The 21,344-nt window shown below is 46.4% G+C and overlaps 1 protein-coding gene across 1 annotated transcript in view; it reads left to right on the top strand.

Annotated features, from left to right (window-relative positions):
- LOC143277953 (hydroxysteroid 11-beta-dehydrogenase 1-like protein) overlaps positions 1-17,537 on the top strand; it is a 44,442-nt gene extending 26,905 nt beyond the window's left edge. The window contains exons 4-8 of the mRNA XM_076582934.1: positions 426-524; positions 708-924; positions 9,290-9,430; positions 10,162-10,770; positions 16,615-17,537. Coding sequence (XP_076439049.1) covers positions 426-524; positions 708-924; positions 9,290-9,430; positions 10,162-10,400 — 696 coding nt within the window. The 3' untranslated portion in view covers positions 10,401-10,770; positions 16,615-17,537. The remainder of the gene's footprint in view (positions 1-425; positions 525-707; positions 925-9,289; positions 9,431-10,161; positions 10,771-16,614) is intronic.
- The last annotated feature ends 3,807 nt before the right edge of the window (positions 17,538-21,344 follow it).

Genomic DNA, 21,344 nt, shown 5'->3' with positions numbered 1-21,344 from the left:
ACGTTCAACTTGTCACAGAATGTGAAATAGCGCGCGAGCGCGCGCGCGCACACGCACACATGTAAATTAGACTGACTTTTATTAAGAAATTGTACCTGGGGCAACTCTTGTTGCACTGTATTGTGTATTTTTTATTGTATTTTGTTGTGTTGTTTTGTGTTGCAATGTATTGTATGGCAGTGTATAATGCATTGTATTGTATTATATTTTATTGTATTGTGATACATTTTTTTCACAACTTTCATTTTCTTTTTCATGTCTGCAAGTGTATCATTTTTATTTGACATCAGAGAGGATTTCCTACGTAGATGTCCTTTTGCTGCCGTGGGTTCGTTTAGAGGGTTTATATCTTTTGGCCTGAAATGTTAAAGACGGTTATATTTCTCCGCGAAATGTGAGGGACTATTTTAGTGTGTATGTGTCAGGTGGTAGAGCGGTGCAGAGAGCTGGGACCTCAGGGAGCGGTGTATGAATACGTGGTGGCGGACATGGCGAACATGTCTTCTGCGGATACCGTCATTCAGGTAAATAACAATGTGTGTGTGTGTGTGTGTGTGTGTGTGTGTGTGTGTGTGTGTGTGTGTGCCCGCGCGGGCAAGCGCGCGTGTTTGTCTGTGTTACTACTACTGCTGCTGCTGTTACAACACGACACATATGAAATATATACCAAACTCTGTCCCCCCCCACCCCCCCACCCCCTCCCGAAGGAGTCGGTGCGGCAGCTGGGCGGACTGGACGTGGTGGTGCTGAACCACATCCTGACCCACCCCCTGGCCGCCTGGAACGGCTCCAGCCACGACCTTGACCTTCTCCGCTCCCTGCTGGACGTCAACCTCAGGTCCTACATCCACCTCGCCTCCGCCGCCTCCCCCTGGCTCCGGCAGTCGGCCTCTGGCTCCCTCATCGTCATGGCTTCACTGGCGGGTGAGGGGGGAGGGGCCGGAGGGGAGGGGGATGGAGGAGGAAGGGAAGGGGTTGGAAGGAGGAGGTGGAGAGGACACGGCTGCCAGCTCCCTCCTCATGGCTTCACTGGCGGGGGGGTGGGGGTGGGGGGTGGTGGTGGTGGTGGAGAGGACACGGCTGCCAGCTCCCTCCTCATGGCTTCACTGGCGGGGGGTGGGGGTGGGGGTGGGGGGTGGAGAGGACACGGCTGCCAGCTCCCTCCTCATGGCTTCACTGGCGGGGGGGTGGGGGTGGGGGTGGGGTGGAGAGGACACGGCTGCCAGCTCCCTCCTCATGGCTTCACTGGCGGGGGGGGGGGGGGGGGGATGAAGAGACAGGGGAGAGAGAAAGAGAGTGAGGGAGTGAGGATGACAATTATCTTAATGTCCGTTCAGCAATGAAGCCCTTCACACACCGGGGGCATTACAATCAATCGTGAGGACAATCCTGGAAACTGGCACACACAGCTCTCACCACCATCTCACCTCTCCGTCTCACCACACATAAGGGTGTATTTACCTGTAAGTAAAACTTGTGTGTACTCGTAAGCACAGCATCCACATACCCAAGAGCAAAACATGCATGTACTCGCAAGCAAAGAGTGGGGATGGAAAAAGAGAAAGGAAAGGGAGAGAGAAAGAGAAGGAGTGGGGATGAAGGAAGGAAGGTGAGGAGGGGGAGGGTAGAGGGACAGAGTATGTGTCCTGGTGTGTGTGGATGAGATGGGGTGTGGGGTGGATGAGATGGGGTGTGGGGTGGATGAGATGGGGTGTGTGTGGATGAGATGGGGTGTGTGTGGATTAGATGGGGTGTGTGTGGATTAGATGGGGTGTGGGGTGGATGAGATGGGGTGTGTGTGGATTAGATGGGGTGTGTGTGGATAAGATGGGGTGTGTGTGGATGACATGGAGTGTGTGTGGATGAGATGGGGTGTGGTGTGGATGAGATGGGGTGTGTGTGGATGAGATGGGGTGTGTGTGGATGAGATGGGGTGTGGGGTGGATGAGATGGGGTGTGTGTGGATGAGATGGGGTGTGCGGTGCATAAGATGGGATGTGGGGTGGATGAGATGGGGTGTGTGTGGATGAGATGGGGTGTGTGTGGATGAGATGGGGTGTGGGGTGGATGAGATGGGGGTGTGTGTGGATGAGATGGGGTGTGTGTGGATGAGATGGGGTGTGGGGTGGATGAGATGGGGTGTGTGTGGATGAGATGGGGTGTGTGTGGATGAGATGGGGTGTGTGTGGATGAGATGGGGTGTGTGTGGATGAGATGGGGTGTGGGGTGCATAAGATGGGGTGTGGGGTGGATGAGATGGGGTGTGTGTGGATGAGATGGGGTGTGGGGTGGATGAGATGGGGTGTGGGGTGGATGAGATGGGGTGTGGGGTGGATGAGATGGGGTGTGTGTGGATAAGATGGGGTGTGTGTGGATTAGATGGGGTGTGTGTGGATAAGATGGGGTGTGTGTGGATTAGATGGGGTGTGTGTGGATTAGATGGGGTGTGTGTGGATAAGATGGGGTGTGTGTGCATAAGATGGTGTGTGTGTGGATTAGATGGGGTGTGTGTGGATTAGATGGGGTGTGGGGTGGATAAGATGGGGTGTGTGTGGATGAGATGGGGTGTGTGTGGATTAGATGGGGTGTGTGTGGATTAGATGGGGTGTGGGATGGGGTGTGTGTGGATGAGATGGGGTGTGTGTGGATTAGATGGGGTGTGGGGTGAATAAGATGGGGTGTGTGTGGATTAGATGGGGTGTGTGTGGATAAGATGGGGTGTGTGTGGATAAGATGGGGTGTGTGTGGATTAGATGGGGTGTGGGGTGGATAAGATGGGGTGTGTGTGGATAAGATGGGGTGTGTGTGGATTAGATGGGGTGTGTGTGGATTAGATGGGGTGTGGGATGGGGTGTGTGTGGATTAGATGGGGTGTGTGTGGATTAGATGGGGTGTGGGGTGGATAAGATGGGGTGTGTGTGGATTAGATGGGGTGTGGGGTGGATAAGATGGGGTGTATGTGGATAAGATGGGGTGTGGGATGGGGTGTGTGTGGATGAGATGGGGTGTGGGGTGGATAAGATGGGGTGTGGGGTGGATAAGATGGGGTGTGTGTGGATGAGATGGGGTGTGTGTGGATTAGATGGGGTGTGTGTGTATAAGATGGGGTGTGTGTGGATAAGATGGGGTGTGGGATGGGGTGTGTGTGGATAAGATGGGGTGTGGGAACGAACGAACGAACGAACGAACGAACGAACGAACGAAGTTTTTTATTGAGGGAAGTGGAATAAGCATACATGTGCTTTTTTTCATCCAGCCCTCAGGGCAAATGGAAAATGAAAATGAATCAAAACATCCACAAAGTAGCAAAGAGATGAAGAAATAAAGACATGACATTCACATTCACATTTAAACATCTACATAATAAACATGTACATCTACATAATCATGATACAAACATCATCATATCATGAAGGAAAAAGATCAAACCATGCACCCCCTCCCCCACCCCCCCCCAAAAAAAAAGAAAAAAAAAAAAAAAAAAAAAAAAAAAAAGAACAAGAAAACAACAAAAAAACCAAAAAACCAACAACAAAAAAAACCACACAGCCCCTCCCAAGCCTCCCCCCCCTGCCCCCCCCCCCCAAAAAAAAGTATTCAGGACATTGATTGTGGTTGTATATCATTAAGTAGTGCGATAGCGGTTAGACATACAATTAAACTATATATGCGTATTCAATAAGATAAAGTCAAGTTAAGTAGGATTGTTGACATAATTGTCCATAAGGCGTGTATGGTAATGTTTTTTGAATTCTTGAATGCTTTTCTGAACATTAAGATTGGATGAAATATTGTTCCATAAACAGCCTCCTGAATAAATGAGACTGGATTTAAACAGATCTACTCTTGGAATGGGGATCTTAATCTTGTTGGTCTGGCGGACTAGCGTGGTGGGAAATCTATCTCTCAAAGATGGAGCATAATTAGACATGATTTTAAAAATAAAAACTGCTTTGTTGTATTCAAGTTTAAGCTTTAGGGGAAGAATATCTAAATGTCTGTAGTCGTCAGCAGTCAGTGATGAAGATTTCAGGAGGATTAATTTAAGAGCTCGTCTATGCAGACTTAGTAAAGGTTTTAGTATATTATCGCTAGCTGAATCCCAGAGTGTTGACGCATAGTTAATATGTGATTCAATATAAGCAAAAAAGAATAATTTTCTACAATGCAAATCAAGAAAATGTTTAATTCTGGAAAGCTGATAAATCTTTTTGGATAGGGTTTTGCATAATGACATTATATGACTGGACCAAGATAAGTTGTTATCAATGGTGACTCCAAGAATTTTATGATTATCAACTTCTTCTATTGGATGACCATTAATGGAAAAGGGTGGAAGGTTGTGTGAAAAATTTTGGCGTTTCTGTCTGGTGGTGAGTATGAGACATTTCGTTTTTTTTGGATGGAGACGCATGTGATTTAAATTGGACCATCTAACTATATCATTAATGCTTTGTTGTAGAGCATAGTGCACTTTGTCTATTGTAGTGTGATTTGTATGTATTGTTGTATCGTCTGCAAACATCTCACATAATGCATTAATAAATAGAGGCAAATCATTTATATAAACAGAAAACAATATTGGACCAAGAATTGAACCTTGAGGAACTCCGTAATAGATAGACTGTAAAGAGGATTGAGATTCATTCATAGATACAATTTGTCTTCTGTCTGATAGAAATGAAGATATGAGGTCAAGTGTATTTCCAGAAAAGCCATATAATTTTAGTTTTTTCAAAAGAAGAGTGTGGTCTATCACATCAAATGCCTTCATAAAATCCACCATGAGAACACCAGTAATTTCATTATTGTTTATATTTGTGAGCCATTGTTCGACTAAGTTAGTGAGTGCTGTATGACAGGAGTGCTTGGACCTGAAACCAGACTGATTTGGATGAAATAATTTGTAGTGATTGAAGTGATTAAGGATATATTTGTTAATGTGTTTTTCTAAAGGTTTTGACAATATTGATAAAATTGAAATTGGTCTGTAATTGGAAGGGTCTGTACGGTCTCCTGACTTAAAAATGGGTACTACTTTCGCGACTTTAAAAGATTTAGGAATTATCTTTTTTGTGATACATTGGTTATAGACATAAGTAAGTGTTTCGGCAATTATAGGAGCACAGAGTTTTAATATCTTTCCATCTATACCATCAATACCTTTCGAACCTGTTTGTTTTAAGTGGGAAAGAGCATAGTAAACTTCATGTACATCCATAAGAGGGATATCAAGGTGTGATGAAATATTTTTAGTGTTACAAAAGGTTTCGAGAATATCAAGTGAATTAAGGGATGACATGTTAGTTCCTACTGTTGAGTTAGCTACATTACAAAAATGTGTATTTAGGTTTTCTGCTGATATGTCGTTAGTTGTTGTGGATTGCGTGATATTATGTTTATTATTTAACTGATTTATTGCTTTCCAAATCAATTTATTATTGGATTTTGTGGAAATAAGTTCTTGAAAATAATTCTTTTTTTCTGAACGTTTCAAAGCATTTACAAGATTACGTTGTTTTCTGAATTCATCTTTCTTACCTTCTGAGAGAGACGAATCTCTTTCCTTAATCTTATCATCAATGGTTTTAGTCATCCACGGCTGTTTAGGATAGCTTTTGACACGTTTTGTTATGAATGGAGCATGTTTATCATATACATTAAGAATGGGGTGTGTGTGGATAAGATGGGGTGTGTGTGGATAAGATGGGGTGTGTGTGGATGAGATGGGGTGTGTGTGGATTAGATGGGGTGTGGGGTGGATAAGATGGGGTGTGGGGTGGATAAGATGGGGTGTTTGTGGATTAGATGGGGTGTGGGATGGGGTGTGTGTGGATAAGATTGGGTGTGTGTGGATAAGATGGGGTGTGGGGTGGATAAGATGGGGTGTGTGTGGATTAGATGGTGTGTGGGGTGGATAAGATGGGGTGTGTGTGGATAAGATGGGGTGTGTGTGGATTAGATGGTGTGTGGGGTGGTTAAGATGGTGTTTGTGTAGATAAGTTGGGGTATGTGTGGATAATTTGGGGTCTTTGTGGATAAGATGGGGTGTGTGTGGATAAGATGGGGTGTGGGGTGGATAAGATGGGGTGTGTGTGGATAAGATGGGGTGTGTGTGGATGAGATGGGGTGTGTGTGGATATGATGGGGTGTGGTGTGGATATGATGGGGTGTGTGTGGATGAGATGGGGTGTGGGGTGGATGAGATGGGGTGTGTGTGGATAAGATGGGGTGTGTGTGGATGAGATGGGGTGTGTGTGGATATGATGGGGTGTGGTGTGGATATGATGGGGTGTGTGTGGATGAGATGGGGTGTCGGGTGGATGAGATGGGGTGTGGGGTGGATGAGATGGGGTGTGTGTGGATTAGATGGGGTGTGTGTGGATAAGATGGGGTGTGTGTGGATAAGATGGGGTGTGTGTGGATTAGATGGGGTGTGTGTGGATAAGATGGGGTGTGTGTGGATAAGATGGGGTGTGTGTGGATTAGATGGGGTGTGGGGTGGATAAGATGGGGTGTGTGTGGATAAGATGGGGTGTGTGTGGATTAGATGGGGTGTGTGTGGATTAGATGGGGTGTGGGATGGGGTGTGTGTGGATGAGATGGGGTGTGTGTGGATTAGATGGGGTGTGGGGTGGATAAGATGGGGTGTGTGTGGATTAGATGGGGTGTGTGTGGATAAGATGGGGTGTGTGTGGATAAGATGGGGTGTGTGTGGATTAGATGGGGTGTGTGTGGATAAGATGGGGTGTGTGTGGATAAGATGGGGTGTGTGTGGATTAGATGGGGTGTGGGGTGGATAAGATGGGGTGTGTGTGGATTAGATGGGGTGTGGGATGGGGTGTGTGTGGATGAGATGGGGTGTGTGTGGATTAGATGGGGTGTGGGGTGGATAAGATGGGGTGTGTGTGGATCAGATGGGGTGTGTGTGGATAAGATGGGGTGTGTGTGGATTAGATGGGGTGTGTGTGGATAAGATGGAGTGTGTGTGGATTAGATGGGGTGTGGGGTGGATAAGATGGGGTGTATGTGGATAAGATGGGGTGTGTGTGGATAAGATGGGGTGTGTGTGGATGAGATGGGGTGTGTGTGGATTAGATGGGGTGTGGGGTGAATAAGATGGGGTGTGTGTGGATTAGATGGGGTGTGTGTGGATAAGATGGGGTGTGTGTGGATAAGATGGGGTGTGTGTGGATTAGATGGGGTGTGGGGTGGATAAGATGGGGTGTGTGTGGATAAGATGGGGTGTGTGTGGATTAGATGGGGTGTGTGTGGATAAGATGGGGTGTGTGTGGATAAGATGGGGTGTGTGTGGATTAGATGGGGTGTGGGGTGGATAAGATGGGGTGTGTGTGGATAAGATGGGGTGTGTGTGGATTAGATGGGGTGTGTGTGGATTAGATGGGGTGTGGGATGGGGTGTGTGTGGATGAGATGGGGTGTGTGTGGATTAGATGGGGTGTGGGGTGGATAAGATGGGGTGTGTGTGGATTAGATGGGGTGTGTGTGGATAAGATGGGGTGTGTGTGGATAAGATGGGGTGTGTGTGGATTAGATGGGGTGTGTGTGGATAAGATGGGGTGTGTGTGGATAAGATGGGGTGTGTGTGGATTAGATGGGGTGTGGGGTGGATAAGATGGGGTGTGTGTGGATAAGATGGGGTGTGTGTGGATTAGATGGGGTGTGTGTGGATTAGATGGGGTGTGGGATGGGGTGTGTGTGGATGAGATGGGGTGTGTGTGGATTAGATGGGGTGTGGGGTGGATAAGATGGGGTGTGTGTGGATTAGATGGGGTGTGTGTGGATAAGATGGGGTGTGTGTGGATAAGATGGGGTGTGTGTGGATTAGATGGGGTGTGTGTGGATAAGATGGGGTGTGTGTGGATAAGATGGGGTGTGTGTGGATTAGATGGGGTGTGGGGTGGATAAGATGGGGTATGTGTGGATTAGATGGGGTGTGGGATGGGGTGTGTGTGGATGAGATGGGGTGTGTGTGGATTAGATGGGGTGTGGGGTGGATAAGATGGGGTGTGTGTGGATCAGATGGGGTGTGTGTGGATAAGATGGGGTGTGTGTGGATTAGATGGGGTGTGTGTGGATAAGATGGAGTGTGTGTGGATTAGATGGGGTGTGGGGTGGATAAGATGGGGTGTATGTGGATAAGATGGGGTGTGGGATGGGGTGTGTGTGGATGAGATGGGGTGTGGGGTGGATGAGATGGGGTGTGGGGTGGATAAGATGGGGTGTGTGTGGATGAGGTGGGGTGTGTGTGGATTAGATGGGGTGTGTGTGGATAAGATGGGGTGTGTGTGGATAAGATGGGGTGTGTGTGGATAAGATGGGGTGTGGGATGGGGTGTGTGTGGATAAGATGGGGTGTGTGTGGATAAGATGGGGTGTGTGTGGATAAGATGGGGTGTGTGTGGATTAGATGGGGTGTGGGGTGGATAAGATGGGGTGTGGGGTGGATAAGATGGGGTGTTTGTGGATTAGATTGGGTGTGGGATGGGGTGTGTGTGGATAAGATTGGGTGTGTGTGGATAAGATGGGGTGTGGGGTGGATAAGATGGGGTGTGTGTGGATAAGATGGGGTGTGGGGTGGATAAGATGGGGTGTGTGTGGATAAGATGGGGTGTGTGTGGATAAGATGGTGTGTGGGGGGGTTAAGATGGGGTGTGTGTAGATAAGTTGGGGTATGTGTGGATAATTTGGGGTCTTTGTGGATAAGATGGGGTGTGTGTGGATAAGATGGGGTGTGGGGTGGATAAGATGGGGTGTGTGTGGATAAGATGGGGTGTGTGGTGCGTAAGATGGAGTGTGGGGTTGAATAGATGGAGTGGGCGGTGGGTGTTAACAACAAAAATGTCGGATTGTCGTGTTCTACTGTGTTTTGTTTTTTCCTCTCGGTAATAGATAATAGTATAGAAGGTTGTGCAGAGGATGCGTGTTGGGAAGAGCGCATAATTAAAAATTTTAGAAATCTCTCTCTCTGTCTCTCTCTCTCTCTAACTCCCTATATATATATATATATATATATATATATATATATATATATATATATATATATATATATATATATATATATATATATATATATGTATATGATAGAGAGAGTGAGTGGAAGTGTGTGTGTGTGTGTGTGTGTGTGTGTGTGTGTGCGCGGTGAGGGGGTGAGTGTGTGTTTTTTTGTTTGTGTCTGTATGTCTGTCTGTGTCTGTGTCTGTATATATGTGACTATCGCCGTTGTTCATCTCTGTCTTTTTGTCTATCTGTCTATATATGTGTGCACAGGAAAGGTGGGCATCCCCTTCGTGGCAGCGTACTCGGCCACCAAGTTCGCTCTGTTCGGCTTCTTCTCCTCCCTGCGGAACGAGCTGCTGATGGAGGACACTCCGCCCTTCTCCATCACTCTCTGCACCATCGGTCTGGTCGGTCAGTTCCTTGTCTGCTGTCCTGCCTTCACGGCACGGGGTGGGGGGAGGACAGAAAGGAGGGTGTCGGTGTGGGGGAGAAGGGCAGGGAGGTGCAGGAGTCGTTCTGTGCAGGGCGTAGACTCATTGGTTGTCCTGCATCTTGTTCGTCCTCCCCCTCCTCCCCCTCCCCCCTCCTCCCCCTCCCCCTCCTCCCCCTCCACTCACCTCTTCTCGTGTTTCTTGCACAGTCCACGTTTCCTCTCACAGGTGATGATAAAGACACCACATGACAGTATCCATGACCACATGATCAGCACCACAGTATCATCGTCATCGTCGTCGTCGTCCTTGTCGCCAGCTGCTGCTCTCTCTACTGCTGATTCTGATTATGATAATATATATGATGATAATGTTTGTGACGACATTGACGATGATAGTCAAAACCATGAAATGAGCACTGCAGTGGCTGTCTGTCCAGGAACTCAGAATGCCTGCTACAAATGTTCGACAACAGTAAGATGACGACGACGACGATGATGCTGATAGCTGATAATGATGATGATTACGACAAAAACGACGATGCTGCTGACGATGATGAGGTCTTTTTTTTTATGAACCCAGAACTAGGCGAATAGTATGCAGAGCTTTAGTAGCAAGAGACTGGTGTCACTGCTGGTACTACTGCTGCTGCTGCTGCTGATGGTGATGATGATGACGGTGGTAGTGAATATAATGTTGTCTGTTTCTTAGGAACTCAGAACTCGCTGCACCAACTGCACAGCTTCGGCAGCAAGATAATGCTGAACAGCATGACCCCGGCTGACCCCGCGGACGTGGCCCTGGCGGTGGTCCGAGGGGGGGCATTACGTCAGAGGGAGGTGTTCGTGCCCTACCTGGTCACCAAGCCCCTCTGCCTGCTGAGGGACTGGTGCCCGGAGCTCGTGGACATTCTGCTGCGGTACTTCAACGCTCAGTCAACCGACACTTAGCCTGCCTTCTTCACCACTGCTGGAGTCCTGGGACACACACCTGTCCTGGGACACACACACCTGTCCTGGGACACACACCTGTCCTGGGACACACACACCTGTCCTGGGACACAGCCAAATGGACTCGAACAAATGGACGTCATGGGACACCTGGCAGACGTGTTGACGACACATAGTCATCTTTCATGGGGCAGGTCACCAGCCTTCATGGGACAGGAGATTTCGTCGGGAAAGCTGCCTTCTCAGGGACAACCGGCAACTTTCTGTTCTCTAGGGGGACCTTCTGTGTGTGGCCATGTGTACTTTCCTTCACCTGTGTGGCTAGCTGGGACAGGTGGCCTTCGAGACGGGTTGCCTTCTTGGGAGGGGGGTGAGGTGGTAATGTGGGTGGGGAGGAGAAGGTGGCGGGAGGCTGGAGGTCGTCTGTGTCCTCAGCTGGTCACTGATGTCTGGGGGTATGTCCATCGTGTTCAGGGTGCGTGTGTTCGTGGTGATTCTGCTCAGGTTTGTCTGTTCAGGTGTGTCTGTTCATGTCTGTCTTGTTCATGTGTGTCTGTTCAGGTGTGTCTTGTTCAGGTATGACTGTTCAGGTGTATCTGTTCAGATGTGTCTGTTCAGGTGTGCCTGTTCAGGTGTGTCTGTTCAGGTGTGTCTGTTCAGGTGTGTCTGTTCAGGTGTGTCTGTTCAGATGTGTCTGTTCAGGTGTGCTTGTTCAGGTGTGTCTGTCTGTTCAGGTGTGTCTGTTCAGGTGTGACTGTTCAGGTATGTCTGTTCAGGTGTGTCTGTTCAGGTGTGTCTGTCTGTTCAGGTGTGTCTGTCTGTTCAGGTGTGTCTGTTCAGGTGTGACTGTTCAGGTGTGTCTGTTCAGGTGTGTCTGTCTGTTCAGGTGTGTCTTGTTCAGATGTGTCTGTTCAGGTGTGTCTGTCTGTTCAGGTGTGTCTGTTTAGGTGTGTCTTTTTCAGGTGTGTCTGTTCAGGTGTGTCTGTCTGTTCAGGTGTGTCTGTTCAGGTGTGACTGTTCAGGTATGTCTGTTCAGGTGTGTCTGTCTGTTCAGGTGTGTCTGTTCAGGTGTGACTGTTCAGGTGTGTCTGTTCAGGTGTGTCTGTCTGTTCAGGTATGACTGTTCAGGTGTGACTTTTCAAAGTATTTCTGTTCAGGTATGACTGTTCATCTTTCAGAGAAATCCCAGAGGACAGTGGGGTGAAAGTTTATCTTTCCAAGATGAATACATGTAACTGTCCAGCAATTAGCAAAACGTCGTTTTCAAAGTGAGGAAACGTTTGAGAACAACAGCTAACAATGCACGATACCAGAATCACAGTGATGCTGAACCAATCGTTGGCGACAGGGCATGGCAGGATGTGACACTGACAGGGCGTGACACTGACAAGTCGTGACACTGACAAGTCGTGACACTGACAGGGCGTGACATTGACAGGGCGTGACACTGACAAGTCGTGACATTGACAGGGCGTGACATTGACAGGGCGTGACATTGACAGGGCGTGACACTGACAGGGCGTGACATTGACAGGGCGTGACACTGACAGGGCGTGACACTGACAGGGCGTGACATTGACAGGGCGTGACACTGACAGGGCGTGACACTGACAGGGCGTGACATTGACAGGGCGTGACACTGACAGGGAGTGACATTGACAAGTCGTGACACTGACAGGGCGTGACACTGACAGGGCGTGACATGGACAGGGCGTGACACTGACAGGGCGTGACACTGACAGGGCGTGACATTGACAGGGCGTGACACTGACAGGGCGTGACACTGACAAGTCGTGACATTGACAGGGCGTGACACTGACAAGTCGTGACATTGGCAGGGCGTGACACTGACAGGGCATTACATTGACAGGGCGTGACTCTGACAGGATCTGAAGAAAACTGCAGTCAGAACACGTGTGGAATGAGGACCATGCCGGCACACACTGTGATCTGCTCGTGTTCTGAGAATGCTTGGAATGTCTGCTATGTCTTCAACAGTTTGCTCCGTGCGTCTTGCTCAAACATTTGTAGGAGTTCCTCCTGACCCAACAAGTAAAGGTCAGAGATGTATTAACAGGATCATGGCAGTGTTGAGGTCAGAATGGTGTGAACAGGATCATGACAGTGTTGAGGTCAGAATGGTGTGAACAGGATGACAGTGTTGAGGTCAGAATGGTGTGAACAGGATGACAGTGTTGAGGTCAGAATGGTGTGAACAGGATGACAGTGTTGAGGTCAGAATGGTGTGAACAGGATCATGACAGTGTTGAGGTCAGAATGGTGTGAACAGGATGACAGTGTTGAGGTCAGAATGGTGTGAACAGGATGACAGTGTTGAGGTCAGAATGGTGTGAACAGGATGACAGTGTTGAGGTCAGAATGGTGTGAACAGGATCATGACAGTGTTGAGGTCAGAATGGTGTGAACAGGATGACAGTGTTGAGGTCAGAATGGTGTGAACAGGATGACAGTGTTGAGGTCAGAGTGGTGTGAACAGGATGACAGTGTTGAGGTCAGAATGGTGTGAACAGGATCATGACAGTGTTGAGGTCAGAATGGTGTGAACAGGATGACAGTGTTGAGGTCAGAATGGTGTGAACAGGATGACAGTGTTGAGGTCAGAATGGTGTGAACAGGATCATGACAGTGTTGAGGTCAGAATGGTGTGAACAGGATGACAGTGTTGAGGTCAGAATGGTGTGAACAGGATCATGACAGTGTTGAGGTCAGAATGGTGTGAACAGGATCATGACAGTGTTGAGGTCAGAAAGGTGTGAACAGGATGACAGTGTTGAAGTCAGAATGGTGTGAACAGGATGACAGTGTTGAAGTCAGAATGGTGTGAACAGGATCATGACAGTGTTGAGGTCAGTATGGTGTGAACAGGATGATAGTGTTGAGGTCAGAATGGTGTGAACAGGATGACAGTGTTGTGGTCAGAATGGTGTGAACAGGATCATGACAGTGTTGAGGTCAGAATAGTGTGAACAGGATGACAGTGTTGAGGTCAGACCAGAAATGTGTCTTGCCCTGTGGAGATGTTTCAAAGCAGGTTTGGTTCATGCCCACTTTGGGTTTGTTTGTTAGTCAAGTCAGGGATACATGTGTGTACTGTGTGTTGTGTTGGTTCAGGGTGTTACACCTGTTTGTCTGGTGGTGTGTACTGTGTACCGTGTATCTTCAGTGTTACACCTGTTTGTCTGGTGGTGTGTACTGTGTACCGTGTATCTTCAGTGTTACACCTGTTTGTCTGGTGGTGTGTACTGTGTACCGTGTATCTTCAGTGTTACACCTGTTTGTCTGGTGGTGTGTACTGTGTACCGTGTATCTTCAGTGTTACACCTGTTTGTCTGGTGGTGTGTACTGTGTACCGTGTATCTTCAGTGTTACACCTGTTTGTCTGGTGGTGTGTACTGTGTACCGTGTATCTTCAGTGTTACACCTGTTTGTCAGTCTGTTGATGTGTACTGTGTACTGTGTTTATTCAGTGTTACACTTGCAACTAGTCTGATGATGTTTTCATTTTCATGATGCAGACTGACCGAACAGCCCAGCTACAATGTTTCACGGTGTGCTGCAAACTGTCCTGTGACTGTGTGAATTATAGTTATGTCCTACAATGACCACTAGGACAAGAGTGGAGGCAGCTGTTGTCCCTAAAATCAGGGCTGGAATCTGATTGTTGTGGAGAGTGTCTTGCCCAGGTTACATCCCCACTCTCCCGGCCAAGAGTGTTTCAGGAACAGTCGGCGTTGGGATGGTTCCCAAAGGCACAAAGAGCGAGGTCATTCTAACTTGCCTCCTGATCTGAGTCATAGTCCTCCACAAAGACTGTCAGCTGTAGATTACTTCCCATTGCAGTGAGAAAACCATTGATCATACAGCTCTCACATTGCTGTTGGCCCAACTGTAAGCTTACCTCATGTGATGACTGTGGTGTTGAAGACAGTTCACAGTGACAATGTCTGCAGCTGGGTTACCTATGTGCTATCTAAAGCTGCATTAAGTAACATGTTGACGTCGTGTTCCCGGTGTGCGTACGTGGAGAGGGGAAGGGTGGGTGTCAGTGATATCATTGTGTCGATGATTGTGTTGCTATCATTGTGTCGATGATTGTGTTGATATCATTGTGTCGATGATTGTGTTGATATCATTGTGTCGATGATTGTGTTGCTATCATTGTGTCGATGATTGTGTTGATATCATTGTGTCGATGATTGTGTTGCTATCATTGTGTCGATGATTGTGTTGCTATCATTGTGTCGATGATTGTGTTTATAACATTGTGTCGATGTGTGTTGATCGCATTGCGTCGATGTGTGTTGATATCATTGTGTTGATATCATTGTGTCGATGTTTGTGTTGATATCATTGTGTCAATGTGTGTGTTGATATCATTGTATTGATGTCATTGTGTCGATGTGTGTTGATATCATGTTGTGAATGTGTGTTGATATTTTGTTTCCTTGCTCAGCTGACGTGTTGGACTTTCCTCTTGCAAACAAAGGCTGGTCTTATTGCTATGTTGTTTATGTACTGGTTCATTACATGAGTTAAAGGCTGGTCTCATTGCTATGTTTTTTATGTACTGGTTCATTACATCAGTTAAAGGCTGGTCTCATTGCTATTTTATTTAGGTACTGGTTCATTACATCAGTTAAAGGCTGGTCTTATTGCTATGTTATTCAGGTACTGGTTAATTACATCAGTTAAAGGCTGGTCTCATTGCTATGTTATTCAGGTACTGGTTCATTACACCAGTTAAAGGCTGGTCTCATTGCTATGTTATTTATGTACTGGTTCATTACATCAGTTAAAGGCTGGTCTCATTGCTATGTTATTTAGGTACTGGTTCATTACATCAGTTAAGGCTGATCTCATTGCTATGTTATTTAGGCAGTGGTTCATTTCATCAGTAAAAGAAAACCCACAGCGTGAAAAGGACAAAAGAAAGAAATCCAGAACCTGCCACAAATACACCAGGAACCTTTGTAGACATGACTTCTAACAGATACATGCACTAAGCAAACAAACAAACAAAAACAATAATCACTTTAACACCTACATGTATTAACCCCCCCCCCCCCCCCAACAAATCCAATAAATAAAAAGAAATCCAGACCTCGGCATAAATGCATCAAATAGATTCCAATATCCATCATTAAAATTCTTGCAAAATGAAATGGACTTCCAGGACAAATTTTAATCGGCATCAAAGGTTCACATGAGAGAAATCCCGCGTGGTGAAAACAGTTGCCATCCTCCAAACTGTATTGGAAAGCACATCCATTGAAATCCCAGTTTGATGAAGCGTGACGCATGAAGACACGTCAACCCGCTGTGATCACTGCACAGCAAGGATATTGTTAGCCAGCAGACAGGAACACTAGGGTCAATCACATGACAGAAGTCATGACTTGACAGGAGGTACAGGGGCAGGCAGGGGAAATTTCCTTTTTTCAGACCATGACGGACCAGGAGCCGAGAGGTCCAACCTGTGACTGTCAGTCTGAGGTCCTGGGGTCGGGTCCCCGGCATGGCGCCTGCTGAATTACAGGCGGATTTTCCCCCCGATTTTCCATGGCAACAGAAGTGCAGGCCTTCCAGTACCTGATGACCCCATGTGAGTTAAAATCCCGTTGTCCATGTCAGCGTTCGGTGGTTTATGGAAAAACAACAACATAAAACAAAAACAAAAAACAAACAAACAAACAAACAACAACAAAAAAACAAACAAAAAACAAAAAAAACAGACAAAAAAACACAAGAACATACCCACTCCCGGAAACGGAACATGGCTGCCTTGACAGCGGTAGTAAAAACGTCATGCTATTAATTGCCCACTCGTAGTGGGTGTTACAGCTCATGAAAGACGAAAAAGAAAAACAAGTGAGTGTACCTATGTTTTTCCTTGTCTTTCATTTACGTGATGGACAGTGTTGAGCAATACTTACTTCACTGAAAGGTATTGTTGATAAGAATAAACAAAGACACAAACAAATACATCAATCAAACTAAAAACAAGCACCCACCCATTAAAAAACGAAGTTTGAAAACCCAGCAGCTGCGAGAATCAGCCAATCGCCCTTTGGGATTTTATTTCTTTAAACTAGCCAATCGCAAGTTTGACATGTGGCCTGTGTTGCAAACACATAGCAAAAGTCAACGAATCAGTCAGCAGTCTTTCATTTCCTCACTTCCTGTTTGTTTTCAGCAAGCACACGGTTCGTCTCAGGACCAAGCAGGACGATAATGGCTACACCAAGCCTTGACTCAGGAATTCTAAACGGGTGTAAACGTATGTGTGACAACGATGAAATGGGGAGGAGGCCAAGAGAACAAGAAAAAAGAGAAGAAGATCAGCACTAATCACTGCCTGTCAACATGTTTGTGTTGTGACGGTAGTGAATCACGTCTTCATCATCACCTTTGTCAGTTGTGGTCCTTTTTACTCCGCCCACCCCACCCCACCCCACCCCACCCCAAGTCACTCTTCAATCCAGTTCTTTTCTCTTCCATTCTCTCTCTCTTTTTTTTTCTTTTTTTTTGGTACCAGCAATGAATGTCTGCCAACTGGCAACTTGCATCAGTCAGTACAGAGCCTGTCACAATATCAAACCTACCTCCGGCGCTTCACTGATTGTGAATTCAGTGCGATTGAGTGTGTTCAGTCAGTGTATCAGTGAACGGGTTGTGTCTTTGAACGAAAAGCGTTTCTTTGATCAGACTTCTCTCTCTCTCTCTCTCTCTCTCTCTCTCTCTCTCTCCCTCTGTGTTTGTACGTGTGCGTATGTATGTGCTTGTGCGCGCGCGCATGTGTCTGTATCGTCATCATTATCATTCATTAGAGTCACCATTTTTATCATTCTTTCTATTGAGTATTAGTATTATTAGTACTGGTATTGGTATTATTTTATTCTTTTGGTCAGAGCATGTTTTATTTTTAGTTGTTGACAATGTAGGAATAATGTATTATTTTGAATGTGTCTGTTATTAGTTAATGGTGATGTATTGATAATTATATTCATTTTTTGGGTTTTGTTTTCGTGTGTTCTCACTGATATTTCATGTAGCTCTTTATTGTTTCTGTAAATATCAAATTTACAAAAGAAATAAATAAATGAATAAATAGATAAATAAACGCAATATGTTTATTTATTTAACTATTCAAACATTTACTTCTCATTTATTTACCAGTTTATATTTAGAACTCCGTCTATTGGAATGTTTATTCACTGCTGTTCTGGTGAATCTGTTTTTGTGTTCACTTTAGCTGTTCTGGACTGCGTTTGCGTGTGTGTGTTTGTGAATGTGTGTGTGTGTGTGTGTGTGGCTGTGTCTATTTGTGTCCAACAATGTGTACACAAGTACGCGTGCGAGCTTTTGCGAGCGAGCGTGCGTGCGTGTTCAAGGAATCCTGCTGAGTCCATTGTTGTTTATTCTGAACGGTGTTGTCACGGTGCATTGGCTATGATGCCTGAGCTGTCAGGTCACCAATAAAGATGGATGGTTTTCTGCTTCCCTCTTCCTGTGCTGACCATGTTGCTGCCTGGTCTGTTGCCGGCATGCTGCTCCCTCTTCCTGTGCTGACCATGTTGCTGCCTGGTCTGTTGCCGGCATGCTGCTTCCTCTTCATGTGCTGACCATGTTGCTGCCTGGTCTGTTGCCGGCATGCTGCTCCCTCTTCCTGTGCTGACCATGTTGCTGCCTGGTCTGTTGCCGGCATGCTGCTCCCTCTTCCTGTGCTGACCATGTTGCTGCCTGGTCTGTTGCCGGCATGCTGCTCCCTCTTCCTGTGCTGACCATGTTGCTGCCTGGTCTGTTGCCGGCATGCTGCTGAACGCATGCCCTCTTCACTCACGCTCTCTCAACATTTTGTTTGTGATAAATCCGTCGACACTATATGAAAAAGCGTGGTCGTCCTGCTGCCAAGTAGAAAGCCAGGCTTTCTGGTGTGTTCGATATCTTGAAGGGTTGGATTGCGAGAAAGTGGGCTAACATGGTCACTTGTGGTTGTTGGACTGTGAACAAAATGCGTGAGTACTGAGTTTGTGAGTGACGAAGAGAGAGAGAGAGAGAGAGAGAGAGAGAGAGAGAGAGAAAACGTAAACCACGACCAGACTTTAAGCTGCACTTCACTGAAGACGAACAGAGAGACACACAGGGAGGGAGGGTGGGATGGTGGGGGGCTGAGGAGGAGATAAGTTTCTGTTTCCGGTTTCTCCAGATGTCCACAAGGTACGAATCAGGCCACTTAACCTGTCACTGCATGTAAGGTCAGAGGTCAGTCAAAGGTCAGGCCAAGGACCATGAAAGTGAGTATTGTGAAACCATTGGCGGCACACACACACACACACACTGACACACACACACACACACATTGAAACACACACACACACACACACACACACACACGTACACATACACACACTGAAACACACACACACTGAAATACACACACACACACACATGCACACACACACACATACACACACTCACACACTCTCTCACCCACACACTGAAACACACACACACACACACACACACACACACACACACACACACACTGAAACACACTGAACCACACACACACACACACACACACACACACACACACACACACACACACACACACACACACAAGCACACACACTGAAATCACACACACACTGAAAACACGCACGCACACACACACACACACACACACACACACACACTTGGATGCACGTCTTCAGTGGGCTCAGCACTTTGAATGACGAGTCAAGTGGCTGTCTCCTTTGAAAATGTAAACAGCAATGTTGGTGAGTGAAAGTACGTTATCTTATCCAGTACATACCTTGCCGCTCAATTACTGTACATATTCATGCACCACGCACGCGTTAATGCATGCTTGCACGCGCGCGCGCACACACACGCACATACACACACGCACGCACACGCACATATAAAGATAGATATGCATGCAGGCACGCACGCACACACATATATGTAAACACACACACACACATACACACACACAAACACAGACACACACACACACACACACACCGCTCTTAACTTTCGAATCTTTTGTTATCTTATCCAAATATCCAATAGCTCATTTCCGGTAGGCAAATGGGACGTAAAGACAGACATTGCGTGTTAGTAATAATATAATAATAATAATAATATTTTATTTTCATATAGCGCTATAGTACAAGCACAAGCAAGCTCTAAGCACTTTACAATCCAGTACCTAAAGTGAAACAAGAAAGCATATAAAAAGTAGTAGAAACATAAAACAGAATCATTAATATTATAAAAACACAATGCATAAAACTCACAAAGTAACATACAATCAATACTGCAACTGTTACACTCCAACACACACACTAACATACACGCACAGACACACATGATTAAACGGCTGAGATGACAGCAATTTTCACTTAAAATACATACATGTAAAAAGGAACATAATTGTAATCTGCATGCCACAGATTTTGTAAAAATTGTAAAGTAAAATTTTGGATAGAAAATGTAAAAGGGGTAAAAATCGGGTCATTCTCCCTTTCGAACCACACCACCACCATCCATCTACCCACCTCCATTCTCTCTACTCTCCCATCACACACACTCACATTGCCATGGGCGTGGGACAACAGCACTGTTTGAGTTATGACAAGTTTTTTTTTTTTAAAGAGATACGTTTTAAGATTTGCTTTAAAGGTAGATAGATGAGTTGTTTGTCTGAGAGCAGTAGGCAGAGAATTCCAAGTAATGTGTTGAGGTGCCGTGGAGGAATGGACTGGGTGTGTCTGACCAGTGTCCACCAGTGGTTATGGCATGAGGCCTGGTTCCAACAGGATGGTGTGTCGCTGTGAAAAGCACTTCACAGACTGTCCTCACTCCACACAGTGATGAATGGCGTATTTGTCTTAGGACACCGTCACCGTCACCGATCCCTCAGATGCCGAATCCTTTGGGGCGCCTTCGAAGCTTTGTCAACCACCTTTCTCCAGTCCTCGCGTCTCTCGGCCGCTCTCAGGGTGTCTCTCAGCTCCATGCCTGTCCACTCTCGAATGTTGTCCTCCCATCTCTTCCTTTGTCTGCCTCTTTTTCTTCCTCCCCTCACTGTGCCTTGTAAGATTGTTTTAGCAAGACCAGAGGAGCGTGTGACATGACCAAACCACTTCAGTTTTCGTTGTCTGGCGAGTGTTTGAAGGTTAGTATAGGGCCCGATTTAATTGCGGATGCGTCTCTTGACTTCTTCAGTCGTGATGTGGTCTTTGTATGAGATGCCTAAGAGTCTTCGGAAGCGCCTCATTTCTACAGCTCTTATTCTTCTCTCTAAGTCCGCTGTGAGGGTCCATGATTCACATGCATATAAAAAGATTGACATGACCAGAGAGCGCATCAGTCTGATTTTGGAACTGATGGCGATTTTTCTGTTTCTCCAGATGGGTTTGAGCTTGGTCATTGCGGCTGTGGTCTGGGCAATTCTTGACAGTATTTCTGGTTTTGATCCCTCGTCTGTCACGATAGATCCCAAATACTTGAATCTGTGAACACTTTCAAGTTTCTGGTCTTTGATTTTGATTTCTGATGTGAAGTTGCTGTTTGTCATCACTTTTGTTTTTTTCCCCGCTGATTTCCATACCAAATTTTGTTGATTTTTCTTCTAAGCGGTTCACTAAGTCTGTTAGCTCTTGCTCGTGACCAGCTAATCCGTCAATATCATCAGCGAAGCGCAAGTTTGTGATTGTTCGCCCTCCAATGCTCACTGTTCCTTCATGTTCTTCTAGTGCTTCTTCCATGATTCTCTCAAGAAATAGATTAAAGAGAGTAGGGGAGAGCAGGCAGCCCTGGCGCACACCGACCGTCGTCCGAAACCAATCACCTATGTTGTTGTTGTGAAACACTGCACTTGTTGCATTCTCATAGAGGCTCTGTACGACTTTGATT

The sequence above is a fragment of the Babylonia areolata genome, chromosome 35 (genome assembly GCF_041734735.1).
Source record: "Babylonia areolata isolate BAREFJ2019XMU chromosome 35, ASM4173473v1, whole genome shotgun sequence".
NCBI lineage: Eukaryota > Metazoa > Mollusca > Gastropoda > Neogastropoda > Buccinidae > Babylonia > Babylonia areolata.
Note: the sequence above shows the minus strand (reverse complement) of the source record. Positions and strands in the feature narration are given on the sequence as shown.